This window comes from Corylus avellana, chromosome ca7 (genome assembly GCF_901000735.1).
Source record: "Corylus avellana chromosome ca7, CavTom2PMs-1.0".
Taxonomy (NCBI): Eukaryota; Viridiplantae; Streptophyta; class Magnoliopsida; order Fagales; family Betulaceae; genus Corylus; species Corylus avellana.
Genome location: NC_081547.1, coordinates 26425361 through 26450267, shown reverse-complemented (window position 1 = coordinate 26450267; position 24907 = coordinate 26425361). Strand labels below are relative to the sequence as shown.

Below are 24907 nucleotides of genomic sequence, written 5' to 3'. Positions count from 1 at the left end.
AGTGCATTGGAAAAATCATTTGTTCAAAATTCAAATAAAAAATTAGCTTCTAATTAATTATTTTAAATAAAAATGTAAATTAGTATTACGAACGCTCAGATAATATATGTTGGGCTGGGCTTATTGTTGGGTAGTCGCCATTTTTAAGGTATATTGTTTTGTTGTAACCGTTGCCTCGTCTTTCTATTGTTACCTAATCGTTGGGCCAAGTATTCAAGACAGGACACTTTAATAGAATATGAGGCCAAAGTTTTATGGGGGCCTGCTAAAAACCGGACACTTTAATGGAAATGGCATTTTCTTCTGTATATAATTAATTGAAATTTCACTTACAAAAAAAGTCTTTTACCATTAGTTGATTCTTTTAATTTTCTTTGTTTTGTCCAACAAATTAATCAAGCTTTGTGTTGAATAATTTGTTTATTCGGCGTTCACAAAATCTTAAGAATATACCATTCTTTCTTTATAAAAGTCTTCTGCAGCTGTCCCATGTGAATAAAAAAATAGCTCCTTATACAAATGAAATGATCTTCGTCCACGCCCAACCATTCATTCTATCGAAAGTCAAAAGCACATGAATATTTATGCACACTTGATCCAACGCAGCCAATACTATTGCACTGCCACAAAATCACTACATGACCCCAAATATGACAAACTCGTTGCACCCTCCTTACAAAAACTCAATAAAACACCACGCCAAATTGCAGCACGCTCGACAAAAAGGCGAGACCACCCTCCGTTGGCGCTGTGGTGCCAACAACCAAAACCGAAAGAAATCGAGATTTCAAACGAAGAAATCAATTGAAGGAGATTTTAAAGAAAATGTCATTATGCCAGTGACAATCGACAGTATAAGTGCACCCATCCGCGCAAGACAGATTTTCTCCAAACTAAAGAGTTACTTGGCTTTCTTACCGCCTTGATAGTATTTGTTCCAAACACAATTCAAATCTAAAGCCGAGATGTAAGCTGTCAGTCAATCGTAAGATAAACAAGAAGACGACCACATGAACGTTATTGGTGATAGGTTGGATTAGGTCAGACTTTGCAGAAGATATCCTTCTGGTACCTCATGCGAATTCAACAAGTAGAGTAATCATTTGGCCCTAAATTGGATCTGAAAGCCGATAATATATCTACTTCATGGGTCCCATAATCAGGCTAAGGCTGTCAGAAGCAATAGGGCCTGTGTCTTTTTCGACCATGCCTTATTTTTTGTTGTGTTTTTGAAAGACCAAAGTGCTTGTAAGCTATATATGGGGACCGCTTATATATATACATACAATTATTCTGGGCACAAATAGCAAATGTTTCAATAGCAAATTATCCTCCATTTGCACTGGTGCTTGATTATATTTTATATTAAATTTGATAGGTCTTTCGCAGTCAACTCCAACAATGGTTCCAGCCGACAAGACAATCCAAAGTCAATTCTCCAACCACATACATGGGTCAAGTCAATTACACGAGTTGGCCCAGCGTACTCATTGACCAGTCGTCTTATCTTGTTAGGGTGTTAAAACAAGAACCAGTCGTGGTCACACCCTCCCACGACCACCCCAAGAGATGACATTTACCTAAAAACACAAATAGGTGCATCCTCGCAGTTTCCAGGAACATTGACCTTTTACCCAGGTAACCGTCATCAACTTCTGTTCCCAAATATTCCAAGCAAATACCTTGAGGTTCTTGATCGTGTGCAAACTCTAACACTCTAAACTGTACCCTGTTTTCCCAGCAACTTAGGTAATAGTTTTTTAATGTTTCTTATTACTACTATTATTGCTATTGTTATTACTACTACTTCGACGAGAAGAGAAGTAGTTCAACCTGGTTGCTGAACCAAAAAGGGAAGACCATGATAAGCTGATCTGAGTTCTGAATTAGTGAAGATGGATCTACAACATCCACACCTACTAAACTTAATCAAGGCGATCTCTTCCGCCAATGCACTCAATCAGATAAATCCGTGTCCAATAACCTTGCAAAGAAATCCAACAAAAACAATTCCAACGTTGGGATCCATTGTCGTATGCCTACTTGGAGAATATTTTCCTACTTGGACCTGCAAACATTTATCTATAGTGGAGAGTAGGGAGTGAAAACACCAATGCCGCAGCACTTCCCATTGGATGACTAACATCCAAATATATTCAGAGTCCAACAATTGCAAAGTGCAACCACTACTAGAGCCCACCGACCAAAATACTAGGTACTCACCCGTCTTTCCCAGTGATACACACTCGCATGTAGCACCCATAAACTCTCTTTCCCAAGAGTAAAAAACATTAAAAAGCAACTCACCTCAAATCCACGGAAGACATTTAGATGAACATGGGAGCTGGTGAAAGCGTACGGTAGTTTCAACCTAGCCAATAACAACTCATTCTGTTTCTATGACAGCCATCCACTCAAGAATTAGCAGAAGATACCAGGAAACCCGCTAAAGGAAAAATCAGTATTGCAGTTAATGCACAAGGCCATACTAAATTCTTCATCAATTATCTCCAGCCTCTTCTGATTGGATTTATACACTAGCGGCATAAGAGTCTGCAAATTTCTTTTTTTCTTAATTCTTCATGAAAGCTTCAGTTCCGCGGCGGAAACTGTACCAACAGGCCTCTTATTGGGTTACATGCATACCTCCCTACAAAGTCAAAGGATTTATAATTCCCACAACATTGAACGAGGAATGTGAAGCAGATCAAATAATAGGCAATTAGCAACTTTATTAATTATTCCTTGATGGTTAAACATTAATTCAAAGTTCTAATAGCTCCTTCAAGCATACCTGCTCTGGACCGCCAAGCACAGCACCAAAATCAACAGTCGAAGATACTAAGAAACTTTAGAAGAATCTTCACTGAAGGATTATATGAAATACCTTGCCAAGATTTATAATGCGCCACCATAATTTATGAAAGTACAACTTAGTAAATAAAGCTGAGACACTGCCCTAATACCCATTATTAGTAGGAACTTATAGTATGAGAGTTTAGTTGATTTAGCCATCATAGTACCAGAAGAACCAAGCTATGTACACGACGCCCAGCCATGCATTGGTTGCAAATCATCCAGTCTTGAACCACACACAACTGAAAAGCAAAGCCAGCATCTGATGTTTCTCTCACAACTTGAATAAAACTGCAAACAGGCAACTTCATTCATACTTTGAGTAAGTAACATGTCCCTGATCAGGCTGTAAATTACCAAGACCAATTCAGTCTGCAAGTTCTATCTCCACTTAAACAAAACACTAAGTCCTAACTCACAGCAGAATCAAAATCAAAATCTTTTTCTCTTCACTCGGGAGATCTCATCAAACCCATCATCATGCCACACCTGCCCACCATGCCTGTAATTTGCTTCCTGCTCTTCAATGCTTCTTGGTCTTCTAGGCGCATTTCCTGACCGGTTCTTAATCCTCCTGTCAAACTCCCTATCTCTCAAGTTGCCTCTTTGATGGAACTCTGGATCATCTTCTGCACAGAACCTAAAAGGCCTAGGGCCATCCTCTGAATTAAGATGAAAACCCTCACCATTAGCATCATTGTAAGTAGGCCTAAATGAACGGACAGGTCCCCGTCTCTCACCAAACCTTCTTCTCTCATCACCATTTGCATCACCACCAAGCTCATGTAATCTGCCAGTGTTCATGGGCCCCCCAAAGTACTCATCACTATCTGTTCTTTCTCGGGGATCTATAACATCAAATCTCCTGTTTCTGAGTAAAATCCGACCGGATGGGCTCCTATTGGGAATGACAGATCTTGGATGAACATGGTCCCGTCCAGAATCCAAATCCCTCAAATCATTAGATGATCGTGACATATATTGCGGGGAGCCCTGCCTTCTGACCATTAGGTCTCCAGTGAAACAAGGCCGATCTGGAGATCTCATCCTTTCCATCCTGTAAATTGGGGGAGATCTTCGATGAGTCAGTTCTGGATGTCCGCCAAAGCCATCTTGGGATCTTCTCCTTGGAGATGGCCAAGGGACAGGAGAACGAGATCTGGATCTTATTGGAGATTTCGAATGAACTCGGGGAAGACCCCTTCTCTGAACAGAAGAAAAGTTTCTAGTACCTCGAGCAAAATGACCGCCTACTCCCTCATATGCAGGTTGGGGACGTGTGAACATGGGATCTATGGTATCATCAGGAAAAACCCTCATGAACTTCTCACCATGCCTCAGTCCAACCACTTCAGAACCATCTTCATCAACGCATCTACCAGGGCTCACATTTCTTGGAACTCTACGAATCATTTGAACACCACCACGTGCAGCAGGCCCATCTCTTCCTCCAGGAGACCGTCTTCTCTGGGGTATATGGCGAAAAACTGCTCTCTCATCATTTAAATGCTTCCTCCCACCCCGACCAGTGCCAAAAAATGCACCATCTGGTGCAATATTATAACTATCATATTCAAGGTCAGCATCAGCAGATACATATTTATTTCTGGGAATACGAAACTCTGTTGGACCATTATAAAATTCTGGATTGAAGTCCCGGTCAGAATCCCAGTCACCATGTAAAGTGTCTAACTGATTAGTGATCCTCCCTCTGCCATGCAAAAATTTTATTCTAGAATTTCTGGGTGACTGATCTTGGTGCCTCTCTTGGGAAAATTTATGGGAACCCTCAACATATAGTTCATCTCTGAACAAAATTAAAAGGATTAGATAATAATAATACTACTAAACTGTAAGAAAGAAGTACATAAGCAAGTAAAACATGGGTAAAAGAATGATCACCTCCCTCGCGAATGAAACTTTTCTCCCTCAAGTGCTACATCGGGTAATCTTTCTCTTCCAGCTCGTGATGGCAATGACCTGGCAGAAATAGGTCTTGTTTTACTAGGAGATGAAGCATTAGAAGCCCGAGACAAATTTATAATGCGGCTCCGATTACCACCACTATTGACATCCTTAGCTGCATCATCACCATTTGCAGATGCTTCCATCTTTGGCAGAGCTGTAATATTATTTTCCACAAAATCAATATTTTTAACATTCTCATCAGCAAACTGAATAACAGCAGCAACAGCTTCTTGGTTTCCTTTAGTGATTTGCTCAAATGATAATTCTCTGTCCTGTTCCATTAAGCAATCTTTACTACCTGATCCGTCAAGTGGTTTTCTTCGTATGTCATTAATGGGCCTCTTCATTTCAGCTCCACTGGCCAGGTTTTCAACAGTCGATGATTCTTGCAAACACATAAGTTTATCAGCATTATCAGTGTCCCCCTTCACCGAGTCAACACAATCTTTAGTATCTTCGTTATTTGTTTCATCAGTAACTTTTGTTTTAGCCTCTTTTTCCTCAGCATAGGATGAAGTGGGATGATAATCACCAGGCTGTCCCACAATGTCCAAGTCTCTATTATCAGAGTCACCTTGATCAATGTGTTCTACTTCTTGTTTCTCAAATATGGGCTCACCTACTGCATTGTGCACTAGAGGTTCCCTTACCTCACCATCTTCATAATCATCTTCTTCACCATCTAGTTTTGTATCCACGGCCCTAGCTGAAGGATGATTCCCATCTGACTCATAATCAGAACTATAAGAATCTTCCTCTAGCATATCAGCAGATATATTAATCTTTTCCTCATCACTTACCGAACCTTCACTTCCCCGCATATCATGGAACTCTTCATTCATGGATTTCAATCTGCACTGCTCAGAATCATAAGCATTTCCATCTCCACTTCTTACAGTATCTGCCACCATAGAAGTACTTGATTCTTTACCATCATGATTCAGAGACTTTTCTAAAGAAACTTGCATAGCTCTTTCACATGCTTCCTGAGGCACAACCTCCCCATTAATATGGGGCCCTATGGAAACAGAGTGTTCACTGTGTTCTACATGGTTTACTACATCACTGGCTATAGTCAATTCTGTTGAACAAGAAGGTTCTCCCACAGGGCGGGAGACTTGTGCAGTTCCAGGCATTGCCACAGCAAAAGAATGATTACTCAAACCTTGCAGCACCTGTTTATCTACTTCTTGTGAAGTCCCCTCTACAGTATTAAGTGCTTCCCGAAAACCCTCATGAGCTGTTTCAGTTTTTATGGATGCACGATCAACTAATTTCAGGGTGCTAGTATTTGAAGATTTGTTAAGACTGCACGGCTCAACTAATCCATGCTTTGGAGTTCTATGATCTAATAATAATCCCATATTATTGGCTTTAGATCCCCTATCATCTAATTTGCTGTTCTCATCAAATGGTTCGGATTTCACAGTCCTATAATTAACCCTGTTCAAATTGCTAGTTGAAGCCACCAATCTTGGAAAGCATATGCTGGCGGAAGGCGGCATGCTCACCCATGGCTGAAGAGAGGATGGACTAAGGCCTAAATGAAGAGGGTCATCTAATTTATATTGTTGGCAAGATGGTTTGATCGGTACGGCAAAATTAGCTCTGTTCTCACTCAATACAAGGCTATGCTGTTTGGGAGCAGCAGGAGTTCCAATCATCCCGGTTGAGCAAATAAAAGGTTTTACGTCTTGTGTGCAATCAGATGTATTAAACCCATCAACAGATACTTGACCTGCAGCTGCATCATTAGCAGAACTGTCCCATGCATCCATTGTAGTATTCAGATCCCAGTTTGCCCTATTGGCACACCGCTGTGCACCATTATTCGACTCAACATCATCATTTTTCAACTGAATGCCAGTGTATTCCTTGCTCAAAGACAAATTCAGCAAACCAGGCTCTAAACTATCCTGATCCTGGCCTTTCCCATCACTGTTCTGATCTGCCAAAGCTGGAAAAAGATGTTCCTTTATACCTAGTGTCAATTCAATATTCTGTGGAGCCATATGAATCATGGCTTTACACTTGCCTTCAATTTTTTCTTTGCTATAAATCTCTTTCCCCACACTAAGTGCACGAGCTTCACTTGGTGCTAACTGCAACTTGGCTTTTCCCAAAGTCATAGGAAATGTAGATTTTTCGGCCGCAACAAGCTTGTCTTTGCTTTCAATATCATCCAAAGAACCAGAGTGAATTCTGAGGCTTGGTTCCTCAAGTTTGATCTTAGTGTAAGAATTGCTTTGGACCACAGTAACATTTGTAACATCAGAACTCCCTTCACATTCCTCAGATACAGGTTTCTCGTTTGCATCAGACATAGCAGCAGAACTTGTTGCAACACTAGCATTTGATATAGCTAACCCCTGAGATTGGCTAGCATTTGATATAGCTGACCCCTGAGATGGGCTAAATTGTTCCTTCCGCAGCGAATCCGATAGCTCCTTCCCCAGTGAATCAGATTGTTCCTTCCGCAGCAAATCAGCTTGTTCCTTCTGCAGCGAATCAGCTTGTTCTTTCCACAGTGAACCAGATGGTTCCTTCTGTAGTGAATCAGAATGCTCTTTCTGTAGTGAGTCACATTGATCCTTTTGTAGTGATTTTGATTGTTCCTCTTGTAGCAAGTCGGATTGTTCCTTTTGTAGCAAGTCGGATTGTTCATTTTGTAGTGAGTTGGATTGCTCCTTTTGTAGTGAGTCAGATTGTCCCTTTTGTAGTGAGTTGGATTGTTCCTTCATTAGTGAGTCGGAAGGAACTTCAGATAGAGGTGGAGGAGAATTGAATAACGGGAACCTCCTCTTCTTGATAGGAACACCTGCAATGTAATCACTAGACTGCCTGGAAATGGATCTAACCCCAGTCTGCAAACAAAATATTAGTCAAAACAAATATTCAAAAGAACAAGAAATCTGTATCACTACCCAATCTAAGCAGAGAATTAGTAAAGAAATAAACCTCTTTGTTTCCTGAAATTGGCATGACTTCACGATTTGCCAAACTTATAATCCTTCTCTCTATCTTAAACCAATAGCAAATTCCTTGATTAAATTTCTAAATTAATTTTGATATTAAACTAGCCAATTTAACCTAGTCTTCTGAATGCTAAACTCCAGGATGGATAACAAGTAGTAATCACCTGCAAATACAAAAGACAAAGCTATGCCATCATAAATTGGTCCAGATCAAAAATAAAAAATAACAATGATGAAATCCTTATGAATGACAAAACCAAAAATAGCATTTGTCAAACACTGAACAGGATCTAAGATGAAAACACAGAGCAAGACATATCTTGCATTATAAATATTCATTGGGAGCAAAGAAGAAAAAATCTTGAGGGATGCAAATAAAGCTTCAACAAACGCCAACTGCAAATCCAACAAAATTAACATATACCCTAAACATGATCTTAGAACAAAACACAAGCAAAAACACATCTTAGATTATAAATCTTCACTCGCAAACAAAAAAAAAATCCCTTAAAGGATACAAATAAATCTTCATCAAACGCTAACTAACTGCAAATCCAGCAAAATTAAACTACAAATATTCAAAACTATACCCTGACCTGAACATGATCTTAGATCAAAAGACAACAAAAAAAGAAACAAAATCCATATCCACTCGTATTTTTCCTTGCATGTTTACATAAAAAATACTTAGATCCGTAAAAATATACTACAAGATCCGTTCCTTAAACAAAAGAACAAAAAAAAAAAAAAACTGTTTTCAGCAAATATTTTGAAGGCAAACGGAAAATTTTAAAAAAAAAAATTGCATCCAAAAATCTTAAAAATTGTAACTTTAACGCGTGCGGAAAATAACATGATCTCTTCAAACAAACAGATCCATAAATTTTCCCCACCGTTTTCACAAATCAGGCGCCGAAAACGAACAAAAAAAAAAAGGTCCAGAAAAAACAGAAAAAGAAAATGGAACTAAATCAAATATGCAGAATGGAGAACACAATTACACCGAGTTTATTAAACAGCAATCGTTTCCAGGAAATAACTAAATCAAGTTTAAAAGATCGGACTACAAAATTAAAAGGAAAACAAAATAAAAAAGAGAGACAATTTCCAGGAAGTACCTGAAATTAAAAAAGAAAAAAGATACACACAGACACGTTGACCAAATTCATAACAGAGAGAGGAAGATGATCCGAAACAATCGATGTTTACAAAGGAAGAAATTACCAACCGAAGAGGAAGGCAAATCAGAGGGGTTTCCGTCAAGCTCGGCAACTTCGAGGAATTGCGGTGCGCAGGACGATAATGACAAAGAAAGAAGCGAAAGAGGGAGAGAATCTAATATATCTAGCCTAGATCTTAAGCCTAGGGTTTCTGCGTTCATACTCAGCCGTGTATCTCCTTATCTATAAAAGCGGTGGCCTCTGCCCACTGCCAATAAATAAAGTATGAGATATGATAGAGTCTTGGTCACGCTTTGGCCCTGACGACCTGCCTGTCAAGTAGTTTTATGACACGTGTTCTTCCTAGCTATCCTAGTTGAATTATCGTCTGACGCGTTCCGCACCTTTCCGGGGGAATATTTTATTTTATTTCCTTTCTAATCTTCTTTTGCTTTTTTTCTTTTTCTTTTTCTTGTTTGATTAAACTTTTTGGCATGTGAGTACTTCAGGAAATTGCCTGGCTTTTTCTATGTCAAGTAGTTGCTGCCTTTTTTCCCCTGTTACTTTCCTTTTCGTCTAAATGTTGCTATTAAATCCCTAGGCTTTGTGAAAATATAGCCGACAGGTCGAATTTTTTCCAAATAACACTACTATGCCCCTAGTTTTCCAAATTTAATTTTTACAACCGACACATCACCCACCCAAATAAAAATTCAACCTCTTCCAAATTATTTGATACCAAAATTTTTACATTTATCTGTGTACATAATATTACATTATTTAAAATTTGTGACAATATATTTACCACCAAGTAATGTCATTAACACAAACATGATCATTTTCATTTTATTTTATATTTATGCATTTGATTGTGTATATATTATCACGTTATTTAAATTTTTAAATAGCATGACAGCATATACATCACAAGAAATTATATATACTATTAAATGTAACAAAATAAAATTTTAATTATGAAATATCTATTCTCTATTTCACTTAAAATAAAAATAATCTTTATCCCATTTACACCGTTAAATACAATAAAATAAAATATTATTAACTATGAAATATCTATACACCATTTCATTTAGAATAAAAATAATTTTTATCCTATTTACACCACTAAATACAATAAAATAAAATAACTATATATATAGTTATTTTATTTTATTGTATTTAGTATATAGTTATTTTATTTTATCCTATTTTCATCTCTAATTGAGATTCAAATTGCTAATAAAACATTATATAACAAAATTATAGCCCAAATGAATGAGAACCAGTATGACCCGATCCAACTGCGAGGTAATCATTTGTTCAGCCTACTCCGATAATGGAAATAGGTCGGCCCAGCCCAGTACACAATATTCAGACTCCACAAGCCACAGGTCCGTAAATGAAAGCACCAGGCCCTCACATGTCACAAGTTCGGCATGTTTCGTAATGGACATATATAATGAGTTTTTGGCTTAAAGGGGATTAATGTAATATAAAATGAATAAAAATTATATAAAGTAAATAGAAATTTTGTATAAAAAAAATGAAAAAAAAAATTTTGTTTTATAGTAGGTTTTTAATTGAAATAATAAAATATAATAAATGTTATATAATTTTTTTTTTTTTTTAACATATTCACACAGAAAAAAGGAAAGAAAAAATTTCAACTAATTATCTCTAATTCATGAGACATAGCTTCATGAGGTATACTCCCCAACTAATTAAGCTATTCCTTTAATACCTAATAAATTGAAACTGTTTGCCATTGACTTAAAAAAAGAAAGTGACTTATACGGTAACAATAGTTGATTTATGTATGAAAAAGTACAAAAACTTTATTTTATAATGATTTTTTTTATTTAAATAATAAAATATGATTAATGTAATATAAAAAATAAAAATTCAATTTCACCAATTTTTTTTTTTTTGACATGTCCACACAAGGGAAGAAAAATAAAAGATTCGAACTAGTGACTTTCACTTCATGAGGCAGAATTCACAGCCAATTAAGCTACCCATTAGAAACCAATTTCACCATTCTTACTTTGGTATTGCGACCCACAGAAGAGAGCAAATTGGAGAATCACTACAATTACAGCTCAACTTGAAATACCAATTGAAAGTACCCTCTCATGAAACTCTCATAAATTTAAATACCTTAATACCTTTAGATTAATTTTTAATTAAAAAGGAAAAAAATCATCAGTAAATTTAGCATGCAAAACATGATGAAAAAACAAGCACTAACCCAATTCTTTTAATCAAGTGATTTCAACTCTTAAATCACAATCATCAAATCTCGTATTAAGAAGAAAAACATGTTAAAAATTACTAATCCTATGTCTAAGCAAAAGGTTCCACCTGTTGAAACAAATTGTTCGTCAAAGAAAATCAAACAAAAGCCCCTTTCACAACTCCCTGCAACTTTTCAACTCCTCTTAGGAGGGTCAAGCATTCGGCGGCGATTCAATCAATCCAAAGCGGACATATCTAAAGGATTACATTTTGAAAACTACGAACTCAGAAACTATAACAATAAGCCATGGATAAAACACCGATTTCATTCCCGATCTGTATTAGCACAATACACGACAAGTACTTACTTACAATGGCATAACATTTCCATGGAAATTGAAACAAAGCAAGCAAATACCAATTCTACCCCCAAAACCCACTTCCCCAATTCTTGACAGCAAGACTTGTTTTGGAAACCTAACCACCGAACCCGTACAAGGTCCTGCCCTGCCTCTTGAGCGCATAGACCACATCCATGGCGGTCACAGTCTTGCGGCGAGCGTGCTCAGTGTAGGTAACGGCGTCTCTGATCACATTCTCCAAGAAGATCTTGAGCACTCCACGAGTCTCTTCGTAGATGAGGCCGCTGATGCGCTTCACGCCTCCTCTGCGAGCCAAACGCCGAATGGCTGGCTTGGTGATGCCTTGGATGTTGTCGCGCAGGACCTTACGATGTCGCTTCGCTCCTCCCTTTCCAAGCCCCTTGCCTCCCTTGCCGCGGCCAGACATTTTTGTTCAATGAGAGATCTGAAAAAACGAAAACGTAAAACAATATATGAGGACGCGAATTCGTACAAATTAATCAAATCAGGGTTTAAACCATTCAAAATTTGAGGAATATTTGAACAATAATGGTGGAAAACCGATAAATAGAAAGCTACGAAGCCCTAAAATCTCGTTGCAGCCGGAACACACAGTAAAGGAAAAAAAGCCATTGCTCAAGTAATATTTTGAATGAAAAGAGCAGAAGATGAACAGAGCTAAAACCCCTGCATCGATGGAGAAAGGAACCGAAGACGAACCTGAATCGCACAATGCTCTGAACCACCTTCAAGGAAACGCGAGAGAGAGAGAGAGAGATTGCTTCTTTGTTGGGGTGAAGAATGAATCCTGTGACACTTATAGTGGAGACCTGAAGGATGGCATTCTGGGGTCGATCCGGTATGCGGGTTTTGGGGGAAGTTATGACCCGTCGATCTTTTAACGTGTGGCTTAGATTGCATGTTCAACTAAGCAGTGGATCGATGACGTGGCAAGGTGTTTGAGCGCTATTTTTTTTGGTTTTCGCGGTTTCTACTTTGAGCTCCAGCCTCCAGGTGGAGTTCCCCCCCACTTTTCAAACGTGGTTAAATTTTGAAATTTCGAGAATTCTACAAGTTTTCCATACAAAACCAATAAATGTAATGTGTCATGAATTTAATTATATATATTGATAGGGTTTAAATTATGTTATTAGGATTTCAATTATGTCAATAAATAATTTATATCATTAGGGATAAAGGTTTCAAATTTTTAGCCTATAAGTAAACCCGCTTTTTTCACTACCACCGGTTAGTGGAAACGGTGCCGTTTTCTACTAAATGGTACCGTTTTGTCCGATTAAAAATTAAGTTTAAAAAATCCATTAAAACTAAAAATTTTTAAAAAATAATAATAATTAAAAATGTACAAATATTAAAAATTTTAAATTAAAACAAAATAAGGTGACCGGCCATCGCCAAAAGGCCAAAAGAAGAAGAAAAAAAAAAAAAAAATGTGGATGAACCCAGTAGGAAGTATGATGCCAACAGCGAAAGACTTGGCAGAGCAGAGAAGAAGAGGTTGATGTCGATACGGAGAAAGCAGCAGTTCTTTCCGACAAGGAGGATGGTGATTCCAACCACTTCGGGCCTCCGACAATGAGGATCGACATGATGGTGACGAGTTTGGCGATGAAAATGGAATCTCATCCCGCCAACAAACTAGTGGTCTCCGCCCACGACCCAGCAGTTTCTGCCTGCAATTTCGCCAGCAACTACGCAGTCCCACAAGCAGCAAGCTCCAATGTCCACCAATGAGTGACGCCAACGAACCTGCAATTCCACCAATGGCCCCGCGGCCTCAACTCAAGTTCGTCCTCCTCACCTCAGGGTTGCTAGACTTTGCATCAAGTTTGTTGGACTTCAGCGAGTCTGCAGCAAGTTTAGAGCCACCCCCAGATGGCCGGCCACCCCATTTTATTTTCTTTATTTTTTTTTTTTTAGTTTTTAATATTTTTGCCTTTTTTATTTATTATTTTTAATAATTTTTAAGTTTTAATGAATTTTTTAACCCTAATTTTTAGCTGAGCAAAATGGTACCGTTTCCGTTTTCCACTATGTTATGCAAGTCGGATCCCTTTTTGCATACTCCTTGAATTTTTAAAAATTTAATTCAACTGTTTAGCTTTATCGCGGATTTAAAATTGATCCTTTCATATGTTTTTCATATAATAAAGTGACGCTCATTAAGCTACATCAACATTTTTTGTCACTTTCATATTAAAATGATAATTATTTATTTTACTAAATACTAACAAATTAATTTTTATTAAATAAAATATACGAAGAGCATAAAGGAATGATGAATACTACACATCCTAAATTTGTTTCCTCAAAATTGGTTCTCAAATAATGTGTCACCATCTCATGAGATTTATTATTTTAGAAAGTGTGTCACCAATTCATGATATAGTGACACATCATTTGAGAAATAACTTTTAAAAATTAAATTTAAAATATGTAGCATTTCTTTAAATGAATTACAATCAAAGCAGACCAAGGAGGCAACATAGATCTATGTTTGGTTGGCACTATTATCATGGAGGGAAAAAAAATAATATACAGTGAGACTTTCCAATCTACAATTAATGGTATTTGCTTTGTAACATGTAAGCCTCTACATTTTATTTAAACTGTTACATGTAATGGAAGATTTAAATTTTGAAAAATGAGAATTTCCTATTTAAAAAAATCTGAAGAGATCTGATTCTAAATATATGAGAGTCAATAAGACCTTACTTTTAAGGAAATTGGCAAAAATTTATATCTGCTTAAGTTTCAAGATGTTAAAGAAAGCAAATGTGGATATGATTTTAGTATTAAAGACTACAATGAGTCTTTTTCAACTCAACTACAAGAGAATTTGAACTAATGACCTTCGTTTCATTAGACGTGGACGATAGTCGATTCACCAAACTAAATATAAGGATATTGACAAATTTCTATAGTCTATAATTAATAAATTAAGGATAAATATTACACTTTATAACTTTATTTTTTCTTTAAAAATTAATTTTTAAATAACGTGTCATTGTCAAGAATATATTTTTCAAAATAATAAACAGTGACACAATATTTGAAAATTAACGGAAAAAAAAAAAAGAAGAAGAAGGAAGAATTTGGGAAGTCTGAGGAGTTTGAAGGTGCGGGTTTATTTTCCAAAACAAAAAAATTTCCAACGAAAAAAAATTTGTCCTTTCGGCACCCGGAGAATTCGCTTTCCCAGTCTCAGCTTAACTGCTATATCTTGCGGAGATAAACTTGCTGCCTGGGAACCCTTGAAAACGACGACATTTTGACCGCTCTCAACCCTGCAATGCTCTGGGCAACTCGAACCTTCAACCTCCGGTTGTATCAACGTCTAATCTTTGCTGTCCCTCATAATCTCCGCATCAAGCTCAAGTTATCATCCTTATCCGTACCCCAGGTTTCGATCCAACATCTCTATCTTTGGCCAATTGTAGCAAAGCAAATGTTATCGGATTTATAATTCCTAATAGAACTGTTTGTTTGAATGTATGTAGAGAATTTCGTTTATTTTCATCATTTTTCTCAGCAACCAAACGGGGGGCTTCTCGTTTGGGATTCACTCAACATTTTAGCTAAACTAAACTAATTGTGCTCAAATAAGTCTGTTGGAGTAATGATGGAGAGTGTTAAATTATCAGTTTTTCTAAAAGCTTAAGCTAACATGAAATAGATAAATTTAATCATTTAATCATTAAATTAACACTCACCATCACACGTGGGTTTTTTAATAGGTAAGATCCAACACGTGAAATATTTAATTTAAATAGAAGTGATTTGACAGAGTCAAGATTCGATTCCCTGACCTTTGGCTTGATACCATGGTAAACCACCAATTATCCTAAAAGCTTAAAATGATAGAAATAGGTAAATTTAATCACTTAATCATTACTTTAGCAAAGTCTTTCATGCTGCCACATTGTTTTTGATAGGGGTCATGCTCTTTGGATGAGGACTGTGATGATTTTCTTCCATGGTTGGAGCAAAAAGCTGGGGCTAAGATCTCATCAGTGCTTTCGATTGGCAAATCCGCTTATGGCAGGTTCTTTTTTGTAGGATACCTTGCTTGTTTTCTATAGCCCTCTTCAGTTGCTTACCAGATTGAATAGGAACTTTAATTGAAACAATACTAGCATCTCAACCAAATTGAAACACATTAGTTACATTATGTGGAAGTTTTGAAAGTTTGTAGCAATCTAGTTTGGTTACCATTCATATTGATAACTCGAACAGTCTTGCATTCAACTCCTGAGTTTTTGGTGGTAAATTTTGATGGTGTTGGCTATGAGCAAGCGTGCATGCGTTCCTTCTCTGCCTACCGAAGAAGAGTTATGGTTTTAGGCATGGAAAAGGTTTGTGTTTTGTTATAATACTCCAAAAGCATCGTTCATGAAAATCATATAAGTTTTGTCATTGAAAAGTATTGGATTGTCTATTGGTGTATGTATAGTCAATATGGATCTCATTATTACTATTATTATTTTGCTTGGTTTTGGTTACATTTGTTTCCTGCATTCAGGTCTTTGTTTGCTTCTAAAACCATACAAACTGGAGAATACATTTTGAAGGTTCCTTACTGTGTGGTATATGATTGATAAACTTTGCTGTACCCTTGTAAGACACATCTTGCAATAGTGAGCAAATTAAATGTACTTTGATTTACTTACTTGATTTGCAGGAAATAACACCAGATAATCTTCTTCCGGAAATCAAATCTTTGTTAGGTGATGAAGTTGGGAATATTGCTAAGCTTGCTATTGTAGTTCTCGTTGAGCAGAAACTCGGCCAGGTAATATTATTTTTCTTTTTGTATGCTTTATATGAAAGTTTGTATCTATATTGATGAGTGGTTGTGTGTATTTTACATTTGCTTGCTTATTTCAGAATACATTTTTGTTTATCTTGTTGCATTACTATCTTTAGCTTATATGAAGAATTCAATGTTTTTTTCTATTATCTATTTCTTTATTTGCAGAAATCTGAATGGGCCCCTTACATCAGTCGTCTTCCTCAGCATGGGGAGATGCACAATACAGTAAGTGATTCCTTTGTTCTTGTTGCATCATAAATATTTTCTGAGTTAAGGTCATACAGTCAACTGTTCACTGGAATGTAGTTTCTGTGGAAAATTTGCAGTTTCAAAAAGGTAGGATTTCTGGAAAGTGCTGGCAATAATTCTGTTAAGGGCTTGCTCTCGTCATTTGTACATGTATTAAATCAGTGGTGTGGAACCTCTTTCTTTTTTTTTTTTTTTTGTGATTTTTCTAATAGATTAATGGATGGATGGATGGAACTTGATATCTACATTGGCTGCCCCGCCATTATATCTAATTTAAAGCAGCAATATTTCACGACAAGCATTTTCATCTCTCAGTTAGAACACTGCCGTAGGCTTTGAAGTCAAAGTAGTAACCCCTTTAATAAGGGGGAGGTCTTGGGTTTAACTTATTGAAAGGAAAAGGATTTGGGAGGGGGAAGGCTACCCTCGCTGTACTACAATAATATGAGAAAAAGAACCTGGTTGTTCTTATTCTTAGCATAATGGTCTTTATCTTGTTAGCATACATATGTCTGTGATATATGGTTTAAATCTTTGTAGATATTCTGGAGCAAAGGTGAGTTAGGAATGATTCATCAAAGCTCAGTATACCAGGAAGCAATCAATCAAAAATCTCAAATTGAAAAAGATTTCTGGGCAATCAAGCCAGTAAGTACTTCAATCTGTTTTTCTTTGGTTTCGGCTGATTTCATACACACATCTGTGCTTCTCTGTGTGTGTGTGTATGCCATGCACACGTATGCACACGCATGCATGTGTATGTTTAGCTTTTTGTCTCCGGCTGGTGGTTATGCCCATGATGGTGTATGGCTTTGGACTTCAGCAATCTTATCACCAACTCTTATTCTGATTTAAGAATGGTAGTAAGATAAGCTGATTACTCTTGTCCCAAGAGTCATAGGGTTGTAATAATTTTAAGATATATTATAGTTCATTTAAGATATATTTCCATGTTCTAGAGAACATTCATCAGCTTTGAATGTTTTCAACCTTCAGATTTACACTCTTATTCAATTGTTGGTGAAGATTGTGAACAAATTTTTTTTTTTGATAAGTAAAGATTGTGAACAAAAATGGGCATAAATTCTGGCAATCTCATCAGTTACTCTGTTAAGCTACTGTTTTGTGGGACAAATAACTTCTGAACTGAACAAGAATGAGGACAGGACAATGGAAAACAAATTCTCCCTCCCTCTCTGTCTCTCTTCCAGATTTAGTACAAGACAACTGAAAAAATATGCAAAAAACGATGTTGCTTTGCTGCCATCAATAATGCTAGTAGTGCAACTACTCTGATACATCAATCTTTTTGTTCTTGTTTTTGTTTTGTTTTGTTTTTGTTTTTTTTTTTTGGGTTTGTTTGTTTACTTCCTTTTTTTTTTCCTTCTTTTTTTTGTCCTGACATTTTTCCTACCGGTGAGATTTGAGCCTAAGATCTACCCCAACCCTTACTATTTGATCCAAAGCTCTAGGGATGTCTTACCATTACGTACAATTTAATGTTTTATTTGGTTTTCTACATAATTAACTAACCAAACAAAGAAATTAAAAAATTGCCATATTAAACGGTGCAATGCACATATTAATGGGGGCCAATCTTAAGTGAAATGTATGTCATGTGTACTCATCTTATCTTACTACATATTGACTTTTTGTGGTAATTTTTTGTAATATATCTGATTATGATTTAACTTGTCTTATGATTTCGGGCTCTTCAACGCATCCCTGAACTTCTTGGAGATATCACATATAAGGATTTCATGCATGCATGTGCATTAGGTAAGTAACTTCATTTGGAACTACGTACTTCCTGTGATCTGTTCTGCCATCATGAATCATGTGCTGGAGTACATATAATTCTCTCTCTCTCTCTCTCTCAACAAAAAAGCTGATTATCGAAGTCTCTGCAGTATGAATTTCATGAGTTGATTCTGTTATGATTAAAGTTTGGTTAGTGAAAAATAGTTCTGATCAACATAAAGTTGCATCAATAATTGGCTATGCTTTGATTAGCAAAATATGATAATTTGATCCATTGAGTTTATGAAGTCATTCTGGTGTTAATGGACCTATGCGAATCCAAAGAGCTGAAGTTTCACTGTACTTGGTAGATATTGTCATATTGCTCTTCTGCAATAAGGAGTTGATGTTTTTCCCTAGTGAGTCATATTCTATTGAGCTGGTGATTAACCCATCACCTCCAGTTTCTTGGTTTATGGATTAACCATCCTGGACGAGACCCTGTTAAAAGGTTTTTGATATTTAAAATACTATTATTTTGGTAAGCTTGAATCTTTTAGTTTTTCTGTTCTGTTCATTAGAGGCTGTACTATTTCTATTTGACGCTGATGTCCAGTTTTTATATTTATATTATGGTAAAGTGGTGTACTATGACATAAACTTTCAGAGATAGTTGGTAGCCTATTTTTTATCTTTGTGCAACTGTGGAAAATGTGTCTTTTTACATATCCGTTTGTCTTAACTTCCTGTGTTTTATTGTGAATGAGGCTTTAGTTTATCTTGTTGTGGTAATTGTGTGGGTTTTCGTGATTTTTTTTTATCCTTTTTTTGGGTAGATATTTCTCTTGTATACTTCCTGCATACTTGGGTGCACCCTTTTGCATTTTAATGAAAACCACTTTAAAAAAAAAATTGTGTGGGTTTCTATTCTTTTAAGTTATTTGAAAGTTTATTTTGAATTTAACAGTTGGTTCTCGAGCATGGGGAAGCACAAGGGGATTATCTCTGGTATTACTTTTGTTATGACGACATCCATCTTTTGTTCTGAAGGATTATGAATAATTACTCCTTGGACTCTTTTTCTATAATCACCCATTTAATTATTATATTATTTTGTAGATTCCATTTGCTGACTTTTTAAATCACGATGGAGCTTCAGAATCAATTGTATTGAGTGATGAAGACAAACAAGTCTCAGAAGTAATCTCTCTCTCTCTCTCTAATTTCTTTATTTGCAATTTTTGCAATGGTCATGATCAAATTATAGTAATTGAGTTTTCTTTTTCCTCTTTTTTTCTCGGTATTCAAAATAAGATGGTGTTGTTGTGGCAAATTTAGTTAATTCATATGAGAGAATTAATTTTCGACATGAAATTTTGAAAACAAATATTGTGACATTTCATTTTTTACAGCATTTTCAACTCTGTTCTCATGCACCAGTTTTGTTGTTTCTATTGCATCCATAAACGACCCCCCTCCAAGGACAAAGCCTTCCCCCTGCCCCCATATATATAGCTGTTTTTATATCTGTTAAATTGGGCTTGTTCAATTTATATCTGTGCAGGTAATTGCTGATCGTAATTATGGTCCTGGTGAACAGGTCAGACTCTGAGTATTTCTTTCCCTTAATTTAAACAATTTGGTTCCCTTTAGAAATAATTATTATATTTCTGTTCAGAATTTCTGATTTTGGTTGCTCTATGTAAGAAGTAGGTATGTATCATCTAGAGTTGAAATTCGACAACCTTGTGCTGCTTTCTGTCACTGCCTTTGTCATGTTTTACAGTTTTGTGGTGGACTTACGCTCTGCTTATGCTATAGAGCCCATCCCCTCCTTTTCTTTTAGATTGTTGAAGCTTCTTCTAGTGCTTCTTTTTTTCTAATATCTTTTTAAGGCTCTGGTGCCATTTTTGTTTGGTTGCTAACATACCTGGCAAGAAGTTTTTTAATTAACATAATGTAAATTGAGTTGGGAAATGCTAGACATCCCAAGACTTCCTTCCCAAAAGTTGTTCTCAAATGATGTGTCACCATCCTATGAGTTAGTGACACACTTCCCAAAATAATAAATCTCATGAGATGGTGACACATCACTTGAGAACCAACTTTTGGGAGGAAAATTTGGGATGTGTAGCACTCCTCAATTGAGTTATGTCTCTGTGAACAACAAACTGCACTCAGTATTTTAATATCTCTTGTTCTTTTTCTTTTACTTACTCTTAAGCAAACCATAATTACCAAGAAAGAGACAATTCGCTGCTTAAAAATTGGTACATCTTAATAATCTGCATATTGGTTAAATTATACTTTAAAATTCTGTCTAAGGATGACAGCATATTCATGTAGAGTGGTATCTCCAAGAGTAGAAAAAGAATTGTAGGTTTTGAGTTACTTTCTAAATTAAGCAGAAGTTTGAAGAGCCCCGGAATCATGTATTGTCTCCTTGAACAATATTCATGTGTATTTTATAAAATAATAAGAACAACTACTTTTTAAGTGTTATTGAGACGACAGAGCTCCAGTAAACAATGAAGGCTCTCATTTACCTTGGAAGATTATTTGGCGGACCAAGGCTCCCTTGAGGGCAGCTTTTTTTGTTTCGTTAGTGGCTCTAGGAAAGATCCTTACCATGGACAACCTTAGAAAGCGACTTGTCATTGTGGTCGACAAGTGTTGTATGTGTAAGAAAAATGGGGAATTCATAGACCATTTGCTTCTTTATTGTGAGGTTGTTTACGCCTTAAGGAGTTATCTTGGGTTATGCCTAGAAGTGGGCTGCTGTAGCACCCGGAATGTTGTTGTGTGGAAGATGGTGCTTACTTACCTATTGTGGTGCATTTGGAGGGAAATGAATGATAAGAGTTTTGAAGACCGCGAGAGGAGCTTATATCTTTATTCTTTTATGCTCTTTATCTTTGGACAACAGCTTTTGTATCTTCTTTTGTGCTTAATTTTTATGATTTTCGTGTTTTTTTTTTTTTTTTTTTTTCTCCTCCTAGCTAGGTATTTTCTCTAGTATACTTGTTGTGCACCTGGGGGCATTTTACGCTTTTATTTACATCTTGATAACTTATCCAAAAAAAAGAAGTTGCCCCTTCATGCTTATATGTTTACAAACGTATACTGTCAAAATGTAAGCTTGTAACTGCTTAGATAATGTTGCAGAATTATTTTTTTCCTAGTTATGATTCTGAAGTTAGCTTGAAACATTTGTATAGGTATTAATAAGATATGGAAAATTTCCAAATGCTACCCTGATGTTGGACTTTGGCTTTTCTCTTCCATACAACATACATGACCAGGTTAGTCTTAAATTTGGAATTTGAAAAAGCTCTATTGGATTTTGTTATGATGGGATGATTTCCATATAGTGCATATTCTGTTTTAAGCGCTTTTCTTGTTTATTTTTGTCATGGCAATAATCTCTTACTGATGATTTGGCTACTCAGGTTCAGATCCAGTTTACCATACCTTGTGATGATATTCTACGTGAAATGAAGATTGAACTTTTGCAAAGACATCATATCCAAACCAAAGATGTCAATAGTTTCAATTCCTCTGTGGAATCTTTCACAATCAAGTTGGTACTGATACTTGTTTCTTAAACATCAAATGCCATATGAATTGAATGATAGTGCAATTTCATGAGCTCTATCAGACTGGATTTAAGGATTAGTCGAAAGCTTGAGTACTGATAAATGGTGGTGCTTTTGTTTAAAAAGAGTATGAATTGGTGGCAGCACAATTAATTATCATCCGAACAACAGCTAGAAAAATTGTACCTTATTGAAAACAGTGCCAGTATCTGTAACTACTGATTTCCAGTATAATTAAACTGACTTATTCTGAACATATTGCACAGCAAGATATGTGTCTTCACCCTGCAAAACTTATAATATCTAACTTATCCAATTACCATTAGAATTAACAATTCCAAGCTGTTTGAAAAAGCTGTAATATTTTGATAATATGATGTTCAACTTAAGTGACAAGATACAGATAGAATATCCTATACTTATAATTACTCAAGATTATTGTGGAAGAAAACATTGCATACGTTGATGGAGCCTATTTCTTTCTTCTTTTTAATCTGAGGCTGGCATAATAATAGCCGTGACCAATGGATCCTGTGGGTACTTTATGAGGTCACTTAAATGATTGTTACTTGCACTTTCAAAGTTCTTTATTTGCTGCAATATACTGATATGTTCAATATACTTTCTTACCTTGCAATATACTTGATTTTGACTTGTTTGTTGTTGTGTGGGTTGTGAATTTCTCATTTTTCCTGCATTCAGTAATCAACATTTGGTTTTACATGCTGCCCCCGAAAGACACCCACAGAAATCATGTTGTCTAGATTTCTCTATATGATGATTGCTTTCAGTTAACCATCTGTTTATAATGACTCAAAATCATATAGGGAAGTGAGGTCCGCTAAAGGAAAAGGGAGAGGTTTGCCACAGTCACTTCGTGCATTTGCTCGTGTTCTATCTTGCACCACTCCTGAAGGTGTGCTTTAAATCACATTATTCTTGTATGTGGTGTAATTTGTTTACATGCTAGTATTTCCTTAATGTTGTCTTGATCAAATATTCAGAACTTAGTGATTTGTCTTCGGAAGCCACACAAAATGATGGCAGGCTGGCTAGACGTCCTTTGAAGAACAGAAGCAAAGAGATCCAGGCACACGAGATACTGTTATTACGAATCACTCAAATAATGGAGGAATATAATGCAGCCATGAAGGTAAAGGCCCGATGGTTTTTACTTTATTGTTTAGTTGGACTGTCAATAAGATAACGTGGTTTGCTATTAAAATTTAGGGAAAAATCGTATATAGTCTTTAAGTTTTTATCTGATTTGAATTTAGTCCTTAAGCTTTTATTTTTAATAATACAATCCATAGGCTTTGCCCAATTTAAAATAGGTCCTTCTGTCATTTTACCGTCAAAGTTAACAGTTTGTCATATGTCACATGTCTTATTTAACACGTCATAAACACTCCAATGAATTGCCATGTCAACAAGTGTTAAGTCATTCATTGGAAAAAAAAGACAAAAAAAGAAAAAAAGAAAAGAAAAAAAAATTGATTTGACATGTAGAACTTAGAGAAACACAAAAGCTGAGAACCTAAAGAATAATAAACCCACAATAACAAAGACTTCAGTTCCGTTGGCGTGGCATTGTATTAGGTTTTTGATATAGGCGTTGACGTGTTAAATGAGATACATGTGGCAGATGACAAACTGTTCATTTTGATGGTAAAGTGATAGAGATATCAATTTTAAACTCAAGCAAAACTTAAAGGCCTTATTCTTGAAATTGAAAACCCAAGTACTAAATCCAAATTAGATAAAAACCTAGGCTAAATATGATTTTGTAGCATCAAGTTTTATTTTGTATTATTGATGGCGCTATAGCTCACTTACTGTTTCTTACCTTAATATTTAAATTACAAGTCAGTCAGCATAGTTAGTGAGATGATGTTGTTTGATTCAAATAAAAATATCAAGAAAATACTAAAAGCAGAATATTACAGATGGCAGTGAATATAGATCAAAGTGTAGATTTTATTGCTCATCTTTGATTGAAAGTGGGGTGTACATTTGAACCCGACTGTAAATTATGTTCTTAGTCTTTACTAAAATGAGGAGAAAAAACGATGATGACATAAAATATCCAACCCATTTCTACATTATCCAATGATTGCTCTTGTCTTGTTAATAGAAGGGTTTTCTTTGTTTTGAGTTTCTTGTTTGTGCGTACAGCCTCTGGCGCCTGTCAGCTCTTCCTCCATGTGTGAAAAGCTTGCTCTTCGAAAGCAAATTGCTCGGGATCTCCTTGGCGGCGAGCTTCATGTTCTCAAATCTGCTTCCGCATGGCTGAGCAACTACTGTGCAACCTTGAGTTCAAGCGCCTACCATTGGGAGGATATTGGTGATTACAGAACCATTCCAGGATGAAAAGGAGATTTTTGTAAATTGGTTGCAAGTAAAAATACGTCATTTAAACAATTTTCTAAAATACATGGGGGACTAGGTAGGGTGAGAGAAATTTCTTTCAATTTAGTCTATTATATTAACATGTGTTTAAAATGTATACCAATATATATATTATAAATACACCGCACCCCACCCCACCCCCTTTTTAGTCGGTATCACCTCAACCACCATGCGAGGCGAGGGATGGTGACCACCTGATTTGGTGGTTGCGACTATCAAGTAGTTACTCGTTGGTGGTGGCAACCATGATTGAAAGTTCCTTTAAGGTCCATAGAGGCTGGACAAATATGTTTTTCACGTTGCATTTTCATGTTTATAAATTTTTTGGTTGACGTGGCAGTGCCACATCACACATTGTTGGAGTAAAATGAGATGAAAAATGATTGGGGGTTTTAAAACTTTTACAACACAATCAATTACAAATTGATGTGGTAGCTCATAATTGGTACAGGCTCGTTTGGTTCACGAAATGCGTATTCTATTAGAAAATTAAATAGTTGTTATTGGGAATAAAAGATAGTGG

General features: G+C 36.1%; 3 protein-coding genes across 4 annotated transcripts; 1 reads left to right on the top strand and 2 right to left on the bottom strand.

The window, feature by feature from the left end:
- Positions 1–2712: 2712 nt before the first annotated feature.
- On the bottom strand, positions 2713–9212 carry LOC132188342 (uncharacterized). 2 transcript variants are annotated; one of them, XM_059602766.1, is made up of 4 exons: positions 9024–9212; positions 7783–7963; positions 4759–7688; positions 2713–4663 (listed from the first exon to the last, which is right to left on the bottom strand). In XM_059602766.1, the coding sequence occupies exons 2-4, from the start codon at positions 7804–7806 to the stop codon at positions 3289–3291; spliced, it is 4329 nt and encodes a 1442-aa protein (XP_059458749.1). In that variant the 5' UTR covers positions 7807–7963; positions 9024–9212; the 3' UTR covers positions 2713–3288. The 2 variants fall into 2 exon arrangements, with proteins under 2 accessions (XP_059458749.1, XP_059458748.1); XM_059602765.1 differs by having other exon boundaries at positions 9028–9212.
- A 2275-nt stretch (positions 9213–11487) lies between these two features.
- Positions 11488–12385, bottom strand: LOC132186802 (histone H4). Its single transcript, XM_059600867.1, has 2 exons — positions 12277–12385; positions 11488–12001 (listed from the first exon to the last, which is right to left on the bottom strand). Exon 2 carries the CDS (start codon positions 11981–11983, stop codon positions 11672–11674), a length of 312 nt encoding a protein of 103 aa, XP_059456850.1. The 5' UTR covers positions 11984–12001; positions 12277–12385; the 3' UTR covers positions 11488–11671.
- A 2286-nt stretch (positions 12386–14671) lies between these two features.
- LOC132188343 (ribulose-1,5 bisphosphate carboxylase/oxygenase large subunit N-methyltransferase, chloroplastic) lies at positions 14672–24666 on the top strand. Its single transcript, XM_059602767.1, has 15 exons — positions 14672–14980; positions 15513–15622; positions 16100–16163; positions 16259–16369; positions 16556–16615; positions 17180–17288; positions 18350–18418; positions 19347–19387; positions 19499–19579; positions 19944–19979; positions 21598–21681; positions 21829–21959; positions 22803–22891; positions 22980–23128; positions 24151–24666. The coding sequence occupies exons 1-15, from the start codon at positions 14870–14872 to the stop codon at positions 24343–24345; spliced, it is 1440 nt and encodes a 479-aa protein (XP_059458750.1). The 5' UTR covers positions 14672–14869; the 3' UTR covers positions 24346–24666.
- Positions 24667–24907: the final 241 nt, after the last annotated feature.

Bases quoted from the DNA above. Each gene is read 5' to 3' on its own strand.
- LOC132188342 (XM_059602766.1), bottom strand. From the start codon at position 7,806: ATGCCAATTTCAGGAAACAAAGAG. The intron at 7,689-7,782 runs GTTTATTTCTTT...TTTTGTTTGCAG, and splicing joins CAATTTCAGGAAACAAAGAG to ACTGGGGTTAGATCCATTTC. The intron at 4,664-4,758 runs GTGATCATTCTT...AATTTTGTTCAG, and splicing joins AAGTTTCATTCGCGAGGGAG to AGATGAACTATATGTTGAGG.
- LOC132186802 (XM_059600867.1), bottom strand. From the start codon at position 11,983: ATGTCTGGCCGCGGCAAGGGAGGCAAGGGGCTTGGAAAGGGAGGAGCG.
- LOC132188343 (XM_059602767.1), top strand. From the start codon at position 14,870: ATGCTCTGGGCAACTCGAACCTTCAACCTCCGGTTGTATCAACGTCTA. The intron at 19,388-19,498 runs GTATTACTTTTG...ATTATTTTGTAG, and splicing joins GCACAAGGGGATTATCTCTG to ATTCCATTTGCTGACTTTTT. The intron at 21,960-22,802 runs GTTGGTACTGAT...AAAATCATATAG, and splicing joins GTGGAATCTTTCACAATCAA to GGAAGTGAGGTCCGCTAAAG.